Source organism: Oryctolagus cuniculus, chromosome 3, assembly GCF_964237555.1.
Source record: "Oryctolagus cuniculus chromosome 3, mOryCun1.1, whole genome shotgun sequence".
NCBI classification, from domain to species: domain Eukaryota; kingdom Metazoa; phylum Chordata; class Mammalia; order Lagomorpha; family Leporidae; genus Oryctolagus; species Oryctolagus cuniculus.
The window spans coordinates 110,207,524-110,222,844 of record NC_091434.1 but is presented as its reverse complement, the minus strand read 5'-3'; the positions used below and the strand labels follow the sequence as shown (position 1 = coordinate 110,222,844).

Sequence of the window (15,321 nt, the reverse complement as noted above, 5' to 3'; positions counted from 1 at the left end):
GGAATCTGGGCTTTAACAAGATCCCAGATGATATGCATGCACAGAGAAGCTGAGACGCCCTGGTTTAGAGGACTTATCCTGATTTCCTGTAACAATCTCAAACTACAGCAAAAGAGATTTCTTTCCATTAGAAAGTCCATTTAGAAACAGAAATGTAGACTTCATACATATTCTGCAAGAAGTGCTAAAAATGTCAACCATTGACCAAAATTACACAGACTCATCCCCCACCTATTATTCTATCCTATCAAATTATGGGAAATGATATTAGAATACAACACAATAAAAGAGAGGACAGGGGCTGGCATTGTATTGTAGTGGGAAAGGCTGCCGACATCCCATATGGGCATCAGTTTGAGTCCCAGCTGCTCCCCTTCCTATCCTGCTTCCTGCTAGTTTTTTCTTGAAAAGCAGCGGAAGATGGCAGAAGTGCTTGGGCTCCTGCGCCCACGTGGGAGACCTGGAAGAAGCTACTGGCTCCTAGATCCTGGCTTCCCCCTGGCCTAGCCCTGGCTGTTTGTGGACATTCAGGGAGCACCAAAGGATAGAAATCTCTCTCTCTCTCTCTCTCTGTCTCTAACTCTGCCTTTCAAATAAATAAAATCAATTTTAAAAGAGAGAGACAGAGAGAGAACAATTTCAGCACCAAAGCAAATTTGGAAAAGCATAGTATAATACTGCAATTCTTGGTTTTAACCACCAGATAGTGCTCACGTGCTGGCAGGGAAAACAACTGGCTCTCAGGACTAGGATGACAAGCCATGGCCTTGCTATGGCATGCCCCACCCCATACCAATGCCAGGTATCACCACTTAATTATGGAACTTTTTCCTCCTACTCAAGAAACAGCACCGGAATCTTTCTCAATAGGATATCACAGGCAGCCATGGCCCATGGATCAAAGTTAGCAATTCAGAAGAAATGTTTCAATGTCTTTATTTAAAAATTGTTACACATGATAAATATCCTGATTAACGGATGATAAATGAAGCTTGTGCAATTTAAGTCCCCACTGAGTGAGCAAACCAAATGTGAGGGATGCAAAATGGCCAAGGACTTTTCTCTGTATCTACAAACCTATTTATCACCATTCCTCAAATTGTCTATTTCATGGGGATTGGGATTAGAAATCAAAATTAATGAACTTAAAAGTCAAAAGAACTCTTTAGACTATCTAGTTCAACTGCTTCTCTCACATAGAGAAAGTATGGATTCAGAGAAATCACAAGGGCCAATCACACATCTAGTTATGGTACAGCCCAACTGGGGACAAAGTCTAAACAGAATTTATCCCCTTATACCAGACAGCTGCTAAGCCACAGTGGCCACTGGAAGATTAAGCTGGCCACAAATATGCATATGAATACAGAAACAGAAAACTGAGTTTTCCCCTAGTTCTAAGGAAAAGCCAAATGCATGCAATGGCAGACCATGATTCTTGTCACAAGGCTGTAGCCAGCCACCAGGGGCCCCTGTGCTGCTGGAATAGGAGTAAGCTACAAAAAGGAAAGTTCCTCCAGGTGGCCCTACACAGCTACTTCTAGGAGCCTTGTATTCTTAGGTCTCTCAAAGGTACCCAATTTAACACATTCATAACTACATTTATGGTTGGCAATGTACATCTATGCCAAATCCAAAACAAACTGAGTCCCCCTCTTCCAGTAGTTCTCTATACACAAAACCACTATTCATATAGTTATGCAGGGCTGAAGACTAGGAGAAGGCTCAACCTCAACTCAATCAACGCCATCAATTTTACCCTTACCTATCTTGCAGTATCTATTTCAACTATTTCTCTCACACAAGAGGAAATATCAATCCAGAGAAATCCAAATGGCTAAATCACACACCTAGTTATGCTAGAGCCCAACTACCAGAGGTTCAATTTCAATTGTCGATTGCATCCCTAGATATCTTTGGTTATCCCCTTTGCTATATTTTCTGCCTTGTTACTATGTAAGCCTTAAGTGCTGTTATCTCTTGCTTCTGATGACTTCTCTCGTCATTTAGTAACTGGTTTTCATCAGTCTATTATACATGCCTCCCCATTCTGTTCACCACACAGTAGGCACAGTGACTTTATTCAAATCATAATTGTAACTATTTCACTCACCTCCACATAAAACCTTTCAATACCTTCTCATTGGTCTTAACCTGATATTCAAGACCATACCTAATCTGACCCCATCTAGGTTCCCTTGAACTTATCCTAATCTTCTGCATACTACCATGCTGTTCTTCCCTAGGTTCCCCACTTCTTTATAATTACTTGTACTATTCAACCTTTTCAGATGTCACCTCCTCTTTTGGGATCTTTTCCAACCTTTACATCTCTGTTCCAGACTCACTTCCCTAAAGAACACTTTTCAACCTCCTCAGTGTATGTCACTTCTCATGGATAAGTATTTATACTTTCATGGGTAAGTACAGGTGTTCATGGGCAAGTGTTTTTTTCCTTAGGAGACTTGTATCAGTAAGTTTATACACATTAAAGGTTTTTTACTTACTGTCTTGAGTCCTCACCCACCACTTCATTCTCAATACTATGCAAACTCCATGAGAGCAGCTTGTGCTAATTTTTTTAAAAGATAGAGTTATTTATTTTCAAAGTCAGAGTTTAGGAGAGACAGAAAGAGACACAGAGCTATCTCCCATCGATTGTTTCACTCCCCAGATGGCTGTAAGGGTCCAGCGCTAGTCCATGCTGAAGCCACAAGCCAGGAGCTTCAGTCAGGTCTCCAATATGAGTGGCAAGAGCACAAACACTTGGACCATCTTCTACTTTTTTTCCCAGGCCATTAGTAGGGAACTGGTTTGGAAGTAGAAGAGCCAGGTCATGAACTAGTGCCTTTACGGGACGCCGGTGTCACATGATGTGGTTTACCCACTATGCCACAACACAAGCCCCAGCCTGTACCATTTTTAGCTCACCACTTTTTCCTTCAGTGCCTAAACAGAGGCCTGGCACATAGTGGTTAATATTGAATGAATGATGAATGAATAAACAACTGAAGGCCTGGTGTTTAGGTGCAGACCCTGATGATGAAGCAACCAGAAGAACAATCAATTACAGCTCACAGGCGCATGTAAGAGTGACGCGTGCTAGGATTTCTGAGGAAAAGTAGCTCGTTGTCTATATCGGTTATTTATAAAGCCCACCTGAACAGCCCACCTGCGTATTTCTGCAAAATGGCCTGATCCTGAGAAATGTGTAATCCTAAAGGCCAAGGCAAGCCATTCCTCTGAGTTTAGGCATGCTGCCATCACAACCTGTGCCTTGCCGTTTCAGACTGATTCTCTCACTGAGGTCTTACATCTCATACTTTTGAGACAGAAATGTCAAGTACATACACATCCATATTAGTCCTAGGTGAAGGATAATGATTAACCTGAGAAATTTCTGCAACAGAGCATACCAGGGGGAAGTTCATAATGCTCCAGTATTTATTAGAGACTCACACGGAAGAAGAGCAGTGAACACAGTGTTCTCTTGCTCTATATCATAATCTTAAAGTAGTTTCTAACATTCAAAGCTGATAATTAACTGTGCTGAATGGTCCACATATTTCTACCTTGTGTCACAGCCAACTGGATCACAGTGTTTCCGTGATATTAAAATAATTAGAAAGTACAGTCCAGTGGTTACTGATTCATTCATGTGGGTGCAGGCCTGGGAGAGCCCTCACTTCATATCTCTCTCTCCCTCCTTCTCTTTGTAGAATATTTGAAGCAGCTTGATCAAATCCTCAGTACTGAAGTAGCCCCAACATGAAGAACGCCAACATGTACCCACAACTAATGTTGGCAAGGAACATCTAAATGGTAATGCTTAGCCATCAAACATACATACACACACAAAGAAAAGAAATCAAGTGACCCTACCCCTCAAGACCCATTATTGCCAGGGCCTGCATTATTTCATAGGACAAACTCATGCTTGGTACCCTTGAGGCCCTAAGAAGAAAAGATTTCTTCTGGTACCTTCTACATGGTGAGTGGAGATTTACTACTGTAGTGTGTATGAACATGTTAGGTGCTAGTCAGTGTTGATGATCTCTTGGACTCCCTGTTAAAGTTCCTATCACATGTGTACTGGAGAGGACATAAAGGCAACAACACATGACTGTATACTCTGGACTAATGTGACCACATTTCCATACCAGTTCCTCTTTTCAATCCAGCTTTCAAATATCTGACACATTCTTAGACCTATATTATTGTCTGATTTTTTTTTTAAATATGCTTTCTCTAATCTTAATTTCCCCCTTTATCTACAGCTACAACATTTCTTGTTTTTCTCTTCCTTACTCCCTCAGCCAATACTTCTACCTACCAGGCAGCATTTCCAGTTGCCTTTTAATGGGTGGGGAATGTCTGGTCTGTGGGACTCATATGGGTCAGTGAAATCACTTGGTTTGGCCCTGCCCAGGCAATTGCAGGTAAGATTTGAAATTCAATAAATCTATATGAATTTTTAAGTTGATAATTTTGGGTGGCCTGTGAGTAATGTTAAAAATATCTAAATGGTCCTTGGCAGAAAAAATATCCCCCACCCCTGTGAGAATTTCTTAAGCCTGGCCACACATTAAAATCCCTTGCAGAATTAAACACACACACACATGCATGCACACACGAGACAGAGACACACTGTGTGTGTGTATGTGTGAGTGCATATGCACATGCATTCTTCCTTACATCAAGGCCCTCCCCCAGACAAATTAAGGAAGATCTCTGAGGAGTGGGGCTTCATCACTTCTAACTTATAATAGCATTTCAGTGATTCCAATGTGTAGCCAAGCAAGAAAATCACCTCCTAAGACTTCTTTATTAATTGCACCTTTTACTTTCATTTACTTGTTCAGAATTTATTGATTCATGATGTACTGATTTTCATTGAAAATTCTGTAGACTTCAAGAAAGTTGGGCACTGAGAATGCCTAGATATATCTTTGTAGATAAGTTCTTCTTCTATGTTGATGTCCCAATTATTCCTCTCCTTGACCCCCAAATTCTTCTCACCTGCACTTCCTCCCAGAGAATTCTCTGCTTCTATAACTTTCATCTACTTCCTGTGGTTCTCCAAGTTCAAATCTTCAGTCCAGACATCTACCTTGCCATTCAGACTAGCATTTATACCTACACATAGGTTGCATACCTCTTATCTGAAATGCTTAGATCAGAAGTGTTACAGATTTAGGAATTTTTTGCTTTGATTTTAGAATATTCACAAATACATAATGAGATATTCTGGGGATGGCTCCAAAGTCTAACCCCAAAATTCACTTGTGTTTCATATACACCCTACACATTGAACTTAAAGGCAATTTTAAACAATAGTTTCAGGGCACCTGTGTTTTGATCGGTCATATGAGAGAGGTCAAATGTGGAATTTTCTATTTATGATGCCCTATTGGAACTCAAGAAGTTTCTGATTTTGGATTTTGTGGATTTTTGGATTAGTGATACTCAACTTGTACTAGACATGTTGACTTGAGTGACTCATGGACAAGTCAAACTTAACATGTCAAAATGACACAAAAGCCATTCCTTCTCTATGCTGGTGACCCCAACATCCATGTGATCAACATCCAAGTTTCAAACATGGAGGCCTTGATTCCCCCTTCTCTCTCCTGTTCTCCCATCCCTCATCATCAAAATCTGTTATTATTGTCTCCAAAATGTTGGGTCCTTTATTCAAGCCCCAACCATTTCTTTTCAAATTACTGATGCCACCTCTAAACTTGCTGGTTGCAGTCTCATCTCATGCAGAATCACCACAGTAAACTATCTCAAGAGAAAATTGAATTATGTTTGGCTTACTGTTGCTCACATGAGAAATTTAAGTCCTTAATAAAATGCCCTCCAACATCTCGCCCTGGCCCAATGCTCCAGCCCCAACTAGAATGAATTAGAAACCCATGACTAAAGTTACAGCAACATCCAGGCTCACCACTTCCTTTTCACTACTAGGCTCCTTCTTACCTCCAACCCCATAGCTTTGCTCATGTTGTCTTCCTTCTCTGTACTATTCACCCCTTCCTTGTATATTCACATGCTTTGATTAATTGAATTGCCATTATACGAAGTTCATGTCTCAGGTGCTAAACCACTAAAAAGAAAGTGCAATTATATGGCTTTGTTTCTGTGTTCCCTATTAGATGGTGACTTCCATAAAGACAGTGCATATGACTGTACTGTTATTATTATTATTAAGATTTTTTTCTTTATATTTTCAGAATCTAGGACAATAGCTGAAACAGCTCAAGGACCCAGTAGGTGCTGCTGAAATAAATAAATGAGGAAAGATCTAACAGTTTCCTCTCCTTTAAGAAGATTAAAATGTAATAAATTTATTTTAGATTCTGTATTCATTTATCCAAGTCCAGAGATAATTTATTTTCTTCCAGATTCTTAACATATACTCTCAAAGGCCCATTACACTCAAATATAGAAAAGCCAATCTAATTCAGCAGTGGGAGAGTCTAGCTCACTATCTGGTTCCATGAATATGAAGAGAGAATAAGTATTACCAGACCACAAGAATACTGTAAAATGACACTTTACAGAAAGCAATAGCCTCAAACTGACCCTTAGTTTCCCTAATTTGGTTGCATTTCAGCAAAAGTTCTCAGCAGAGAACTGAATCAAAAGTTGCCTCCACAGAGAAAGCAGGCTCCTTTGCTGGATCAAGAGCCACTGACTCATCTGACAGTCCCACATTCAAACCAATCAACTCTTTTTCGAAACTAGACTTTTGGATGTTATACAAAAGATGTGAATGAGTGAACAGAACTTTCACAGGAGAAATTATATATTATATTTATTTTATTAGAGAGTTGAATGGAAACCACTCAGCCATTTGAGTAATAAACTCAGTGTGACCTCGTCAAAATTCTACACCCAGCAGCATTGTTAGATCTTGTTGGTTCTGCCTGTTCATTTTAAGTTGTTTGAATTTTAGTTAAGCACAGGAAAGCTTTCGGTTATCAAAAATGTGCTTGTATATGCACATTATTTCACATTCATCTACACCTGCCTAATAGTCATCACCAGAGGCCCTAGAAATATTCACAGAACCAATGAAGTGTAAGCAGCAGTTAATAAAAGTCTTGCAGTTTTAATTACAAACAAAAAGTAAGCATGTTTCAACTCCATAAAATGGATCTGCAATATCCTGGGAACTGTTGATGTTTATAACCACACATAAATTACATTCCTCTCTCACACTGAGTTAGTGCAGCGTTACAGATTGTTATATACATAAAGTCACCAGTTCCAATATTAATGAAAGTATTAGTTCTACCACCTATTTCAGAACTCTGCAACCCAGCTTCAAAAACAAATAGAAATTAATAAACAATTGTACTCACCCTTCCTGCCATGTGGGTTTTCTAAATCATCTTCCTATCAAGTAAAACAAAGGCCCACCAAAAATCTTGGTGCTGCAAGTATTGAGAAAGAAAAAGCAACCAGTGGTAGGAAGCAGTCATGAAGTAAATCAACATTAGAACTATTTCTTCCTTGTGAACTGTGACTGCTAAGAAACCATGACAAAAGATGATGTAAGAGATTTTTATCCATGATCTTAGTCCCCATTTGTTTATTCCTTCATTCACCAGTCTTAATAAGTAGGCCTTGTCTGGGTCACCCCACACACAAAAGCAAATTAGGTAGAGCACTGCTCCCTGCATAATGGGTGATTCACATAAGCAACAACACTGGCAAATGTGAGAAGGGATGCAGACATTATGCATTCATTCTTTCAACAAATATTCTGACTTAATCTTGGAAGGCAAACACTGTTTTAGGTAGTAGTGAACCAATACCCATCCTTATACTTGAATTACTTGTAGAAGGTGTCTGAACTGCAAAAATATTGTTACAAACACTCATGGAACTGTGGTCTTTCTACTTTTTACTTGTTGAATATGATGGTTAGTGGTGCATTACATCTGTGATTACAGAGTGAGTTGAAATTATGTTTTAGCAAAAAAAAAAAAAAAAGGAAGGACAGGGACTGAGGAAGGGAGAAAGTAAGGGAGAGAGGGAAATATAGTTATCTTCTTAGAGTTTTACTTATGAAATACATGAAATCTGTTCTCTTCATACTAATAAAATTTATATATATATATATATACATATATATATAGTAAGATTATGCTATTGCAGGTCAAGTACATGAGAATGTCTAGCAAAGTCACCCAGTTCAGATGTCAAGATTAAGAAAAACTCTATAGGGAGATGATCCATGATAACAGCTGAGAATAGCAACATACTAACAAGAAAAAGAATGTTAAAGTGTGTATATGTGTGTGTGTGTGTGTGCGTGCATGTGTGTAGCTGTGCTATAGGCTGAGGGCCTAAAACAAGCAAGTTGTGAAGTTGGGATTATAGTATTTATTTCAAAAAATTTTTTGTGTAGCAACAGAACAAGGCATTAGAATCCTTCAGTATGGGCTTTGGAAATAATCATGCAAATCTTGCAAATGAATCAGTGGGTCAGTAATTAGTGATGCTTCTTTACAGAAACCCAATGTACCACTTTGCTGGAGAAATATAAAAAATAAATAGATCAGAATTAGATCACACAAGGCTAAAGAAAATTCAGTCCTTGGCCTCAAAGACAGGCCCAGGAATATAGAGTCAGATCTAAAATCATGAGTGAAAATATATCAATCAGGGCCTGGCGGACATCAGTGGACAGAAATATTTAAGTCAGGTATGTCCACCTTGTTTTGAGCTATTAGACCATTCTCACCATTTCCCTTGAAATATTAAAGCAGACAAGGATAATACCTAGCAGTGTGCCTGCCAGTAGTAAGTATTCACTGAATGGTGGCTTCTGTCATCATCATCTATGAGAAACCAGTTGTTAATGTGTGTATTAGTCTACATAGAAAAAGCATTTCTTAATGAAGAAGCAAACAATTCAGATCAAAACATGAAAGCTTCCAAAGGGGTTAATGAAGGAACCCGGGCTGGGGTGTGAGGGGAGCAGCCTGCCAGGGCCTGCAGCCTCCATCCCCAGGGCTCTCTCCATCTGTGAGAGACAGATGAGCTGGAGGGATTACGTAGCTAAGTCAATGTTATCCATAAATTCCTATTCTCAGACACACTCTTCAACACCAGGAGGGGAACTGTGCTGCTCATAGATAATAGCTGGGGAGGAATATGTGCTTAAAAACAGAATATTCATGGCCTGTTTGGGTCAGAAGTGAATCAATCACATTGGAGAGTACTAGTTACCTTTTGACTTTACAGGTTAATGTGCAAGAGAGAGACTTCCCTTTCAGTTGTATTTGCGTGTGTAAATATTGTGAGGTTGGTGGGTGTTTGACCTAGTGGTGAAGACACCAGTTAAGATGTTTGTGTCCCACATCCAGCTCTGCCTCATGACTCCAGATTCTCACCAATGCAGACCCCAGGAGGCAGTGGTGATGGCTCAGATAATTGAGTTCCTGTCACCCATGTGGGAGACCTGGATTTAGTTCTTGATCCTGAAACCATTCCCAGTCCAGTCCTGGGCATTTGTAAAGTGAACCAGTGGGTGTGAGGTCTCCTTCTCTGTTTATCTGTGTCTCAAATAAATAAATTGAAATTTATTATATTTTGTAAGGAAATTCTTGGGATTATCAGATCGTCAGGTAGTAGTTTCTAGGAAGATCGTCCTGTTTTTTATCCAAATATATTCTATTTTCTTCAAGAACAAATTGTCTTATATGCAGCATGGATAAATGAACTCCATATCCAACACCTCATTTTTGTAAGTGTATCTCTCCTCATCTTTCTTACATTTTTTTCATTTTGACTTTGCTATCCATTGCCAGTGGTGATAACATGGAGAAGCAGCTCAATCGCCAAGATGTATAAATCCAAAAAATATCTATAGGTAGCAAAATTTCCGAGCTGTGGAATGTCATAAAAATTCTGCTGGAATTTAACCAAGCCCCATAAAGTTCAGTGAAGTTTGTCATTTTGAATTAAAGGTACAAACAAAATTATAAAGCATAAAGGAAAATTACAGCCAAATGATTACAGTGGTTTCAATGGCTTTTAAAATTTGCACGAATTCCACCTATCTGGCCTCAGCTTTCCCAACAAAGGTGACCTCAGGTGGGTTTCACTAACCAGAAACATTTGGGAAAGCTGCTTGGCCTAGTGTTTAATATATCAATCAAAAAGAAAATATGCCAGTCAAAACCCTAGTCCCATATCAGAGTGCCTTCATTCAGTACTCAGTTCTGACTCCCAACTTCAGTTTCCTGCTAATGCACACCCTGGGGAGGCAAGAGTGATGGCTCAAGTTTTGAGTTCCTGCCACCCACAGAGGAGAAATGGATTGAGTTCCCAGTTTGTGGCACCAGCCTCACCCCAATGCTAGTAACCATGGGCATTTGGGGAGTGGACCAGCAGAAAAGAGCTCCCTGTCTCTTTCTCTCTCTATATATATATCCCTCAAATAAATCAGAATTTAAAAAAGAAAATATCACTTATTCCACTCTGATCTATTCATTTCTGCAAAATCCATAGTGACTCCTAAATGCTTCTCACATCAGAATGAAACAGCCAACACAGAAATGCAAGGTATTTATCACTGGTGTCTGACCACACAAATGAAAACATGCTGTGCATCAGTTGCCTAGGGATGCCATAACAAAGCACCACAAATTGAGTGGTTTAAACGAGAAATTCATCTTGTCAGTCTGGAGGTGCTGGTGGGGTTGGTTCTCTCTGAAGATTGCGAGGGAATGCTTCTTACATAGTTCTCACCGGGCTCCTGGTAGTTGCTGCCAATCTTCGGCATTGGCTATAGATGCATCACCCTGATCTTTGTCTTCACGTGGTGTTTTCCCAGGGTGTCCATGTCCAAATTTCTGCTTTGTATGAGGACATGTAACGTATGGATTATGCCTAATTCTAATGATGTCATTCTTTCCTATTTAAAATTTTTATTGTTTGAAAGATTTATGTATTTCTTTGTTTGAAAAGCAGAATGATAGGGAAGGAGGGAAGAAAGAACAGAGGACAGGGAGAGGGAAAGAGAGAGAGAGAAAGATAAGAGATCTCCCACCCACTGGTTCACTCTCCAGATGACTGCACCTACTGGGGCTGAGTCAGGCTGCAGCTAGGAAGCAGGAACTCCATCATGGTCTACCACGTGGGCAACAGGCTCCCAAGCACTTGCTCTGTCTTCTGCTGCCTTCCCAGTGCATTAGCAGGGAGCAGCTGAGCAGCTGCAATGTGAACCAGCACGCTGAAATGGGATGCCAGTGTTGCAGACAGCAGCTTAACCTGCACCACAACACCAGCCCCCTAATGACCTCATTTTAACTTGATCACCTCGATAAGGACCCTAGATCAACAAGGTCACATTCCGAGGTATTGAGGTTTAGGATTTTAACATAAGAATGTTTCAGGGATGCAGCTCACTTCATAACACAATTTTAACTGGAAGGACCCAATCTTGTAGTCAGAAAGACTTTATTTGAAATTCAGCTCTGCCATTTGCCCTGAGCTGCCCTGCTTTGACAGGCAGGGATAAAATTCCTATCATGAGGCAGGGTGTGAAGACTAAATGGGGAAACAACATCCTGTAAGAAAGCAGGGACAGACCCTGCATAGTAATAGATCACTAATAACTATTTATAGCCTGCTAGAATGACTTACATCATGTCTGACCTCTCTTCTGATAAGCCAAAACATAATGCAGCAGAATCAAATTTGCTTCCTTATTCCCATATTCCAAAAAAGGAAATCTCTAAAACTTATAAAGGAATCTCTCAAATACCTCTGTTTAACTCTAAGACTCTAAACATCCTCTCTTCCCACAACAAAAATGCTTTTCTGTTTATGGCTGTTTACTCAGCTCTATAGAAACCAATCTAAATGAATCCTTGTGGTATCTTCCTATTTGAGTTTGACCATTGAATTGCAAGCTCTTGGAATGGAAGCACAATGTGTTCAAAGATTATCTGAAAATATTTTCCAAAGACAGTCTTTTCTGTGTGTGTGTGAAGCGTGTTCTCTAAGTAATTTAACAGGAATTTAGGGAAATTGAGAATGTTTGCTTTCTAGTTTGCTCTTTCTCACTAACCTTGATGACACTCTCTACCGGGATACCCTGTTAACTCTGCTGTTCTTATTTTCAAACTCTGTTTGCAAAAAAAGACACTAATGCTTTGCTGGGAGGCAGAGTTTAAGTTATAAAATATTCGGGGGCCTTGGGTAATGCCAAGCAGGTTGTAGATGGTACACAGTAACCCAACATAAACACAGAAGGTTTTTATATTTATTATGACCATTGTCTTGCAGATGGCTGTTAAGTTCCATTCCAAAGTAAATTTGTACATTGCAACAATTTTCTAATCTGTATCAGAAGGAATGTTCTATCTAATTTGCATGAAGGGACTGCATGGGCTGTTATTGAACTTATTGCTGATGAATATTATCCCTAATTCTTCTCAAGAGATTCCCAGGACATATAAGCCCAAGGAAGAAAGCTCTGTGTGATTTATGACATCAGTAATGTGAGAGCTTGATTTGGGGAGAATCTTCTGAAAAGTATTGTATCAGGGTAAAGCCTTGCATGTTGATGACAGCACATGAAGAAAAACTTAAGAGCTTTGAGGAGGTGGTGAATCGGCCAGCGCTAGGTGTTGCTAAGATGTGGATTTCTTTCTGGAACGTGCTCTGCTTTTAGCATCTTAGAGAAGAGCAGAAACCTGGTCCCCAGAGTTCTGACTACAATGTTCTTTTACTAATATCACAGTTGGATTTCCTGGAACACAAATTCATCAAGAAGAAACTATCAATATAAGAAAAAGAAATGTAATGTTTAATAGAAACCTGACATATTGGCATGTGAAAAAGACCTTGGTTTTGGGTATTTTAATTCTTCAAAAGGAGAGTTTGCTATTTAATCACCCAAATCATCTTGATTCAAAATAGGAATCTTCCCAACAAAGAAGGTCAAAGGTATCAATATGAACCATATTTTTTAAAAAGTTAATGAGTATAAGAAGCAGAGGTAAAAATGTCAATTTTTAACCAATGCATATTCGAGTTGGAGAGCATGAAATGCAGCAAAAATAGCATTTCAGGGGTGGCAAAATTGTGCTAAACATCAGAATCGACATCCACGAAGAAAGATTTATGGGGTTCCTGTAAGCAAAGCCCAGCAGATGAAGAATGTGAAAAGCAGAGTGGAGTCTGCGAGGCCAGCACTTCCTAAAGCAGGAGATGTTGGATGCATTTTGAACACCTGATGCAAATTTAGCCAAAGGCATCAGGAAACAGAGAGGCTATGAATGTAAGTGAAAGTTTTATACAACGGCATTTGAGCTAGAAACTGGCTTCACAGATAATGGCAGAAAGGCTACTTTTCAGAGCGTAATGCAGAAGAAGAAGAAAAATTTGAGAAGAGAAGGAGCCACATAAAGATAAAGAGACAGACACCAGAACCGGACAAATATCAGTTCTGGCCTGGCCTCCCAGATGCTTGAGGGCCCTCCAGATGGTCTGTCAATTACAGCAAGGTGTCCTTCTTTTCAGATGCAGCCTGGAGCCTGGCAACTGTATGGCTTCACTCTGAGTCAGCCTCAGTGAGGATCTACTTCCTACAATCACAGCTTTGTAACAAAAGCTACACAAATGCCAGACTGGGCTGGAGATAAGGAAAGGGACAGTAAGGGGCCTGTGGCAGCCAGAGGGATGCTGTCTTTTGGAGAGAAACGGGATCAGGTTATGGAAGTTTCTAGTCAGAAGAGGGGCAGAGTTTACACCAGATAGCCAGAGGATGACACATTGCTCCAAAGATTAAAAACAGAAACAGCTGTCATGACAGAAATGGAGGTGAGGGGAGGGGAGGCCCTTATGGAGAGATGGGCTCTATGATTCTGTACCTACTGATAGGCAATAATTCAAATGGGAAAATATTGAGGATTTTTGTTTGGCACTATATTTATATATATTTTCACTGACATTTCCAGTGAAGAGAAATCCCTTAAATAAGAACACCGTTAGCAGATTATTAAAAATGACATGGTGAAAGCTTCTATAATATTTAGAAATATGTGTAGCAGAACTAACTTGATTCATTCATCACGTTTTCAAGTAAGTGGTGTGGGCTCCATTTCTGACTACATAAGACAGACTTTTGTGTATTAAAACTAATGAAAAAAGAGGGGACTTAGAGGGTCTCAGTAGTTCTCCCAATTTAAATAGACTTAAGTAACTGTGAAAACTGGTCAGTTTACACATAAAGTCATGCCAATTCAAAACAGAAAAGTTCCATTGATATTGACCACAGTTTTGGCTCCTATTAAATTGCTACATAAATACATAAAGCAGGTCTGTAAGACTATATGTCTGCAAAAACTTATTTTTGGCAAACAAAAGTCTTTCCATTTTTAATCTCAATCTCCCTTACCCAATATTCTTAAATGTGTTTAAAAATTTCTTTGAGTTATAAATATCTTAACACACTCCCCCTCAACCTCCCAAACACACAGATTTTTTTTTCCCATTTTGCACTTATCCATCCTTTTCTTTACAGATTCATAAATAAAATACTTTGGGATTAATGATGATCACAATTGTCAATCTTTTGTGGTTGTTTCTGGAGCAACATCTGATGCTTACAGGTACCTCCAGGTCAGTGATTAGAGTGGGCAGAATGGTAGCTCTCAACAAGATATGCCCCTGTCATATTCTGCAAGCTGTGAAAGTAACTTCCTTTGGATACAAGATCACTGAAGACATCATTAAGTTAAGGATGACCAGATGAGATCATCCTGTATTATCTGGTGGGCACTAAATCCAAGGATAAGAGCCCTTAGTAGAGACATCAATGGGACAGATATGGAGAGAACAGAAGAGAGAAGGTAGAGGAGGCCACAGGAAAATGGAGACAGAGTGTGAGTTAAGCAGCCATCAGCCAAGGAATGTCTGGAGGCACCAGAAAGCAGCTGGCAGAGGTGAGGGAGGACTCTGTCCCAGGGCCTTCAAAGGTAGCAAATCCCAGTTTGGTTTCAGACACCTGGCCTCCAGAAATGTGAGAGAAAGCATTCTATTGATTTAAGCCACCAGGTTCGTGGTAATGTGTCAGAGGAGCCCCAGGAAGCAACAAAACTATACTGATTAAATGGTACTCATTTATTTTTGTGGACTTTTTGTTAAGTTTGTAGACTCCATATAAAATGATGATCCCCCTGCCCCCGCCCGTGATATTGTTGGGTTTTGTTCCTGGTTGCTGGCACAGAGCTTCTAAAACTCTTGAAATTTCCTTAGTGAGAAGAGCATCTTTTACTCTTTATTATAAGC

General features: G+C 39.7%; 1 protein-coding gene across 12 annotated transcripts in view; it reads right to left on the bottom strand.

The window, feature by feature from the left end:
• Positions 1–15,321, bottom strand: part of NCKAP5 (NCK associated protein 5) — a 1,120,879-nt gene that overhangs the window by 745,709 nt on the left and 359,849 nt on the right. Inside the window, exon 3 of one of the 12 annotated variants that reach the window (XM_070071009.1) lies at positions 7,371–7,442. The exons of the other annotated variants lie outside the window; for them this stretch is intronic. Within the exon in view, the coding sequence (XP_069927110.1) occupies positions 7,371–7,382 (12 nt within the window). The 5' untranslated portion in view covers positions 7,383–7,442. The remainder of the gene's footprint in view (positions 1–7,370; positions 7,443–15,321) is intronic. 12 annotated transcript variants of the gene reach the window in all.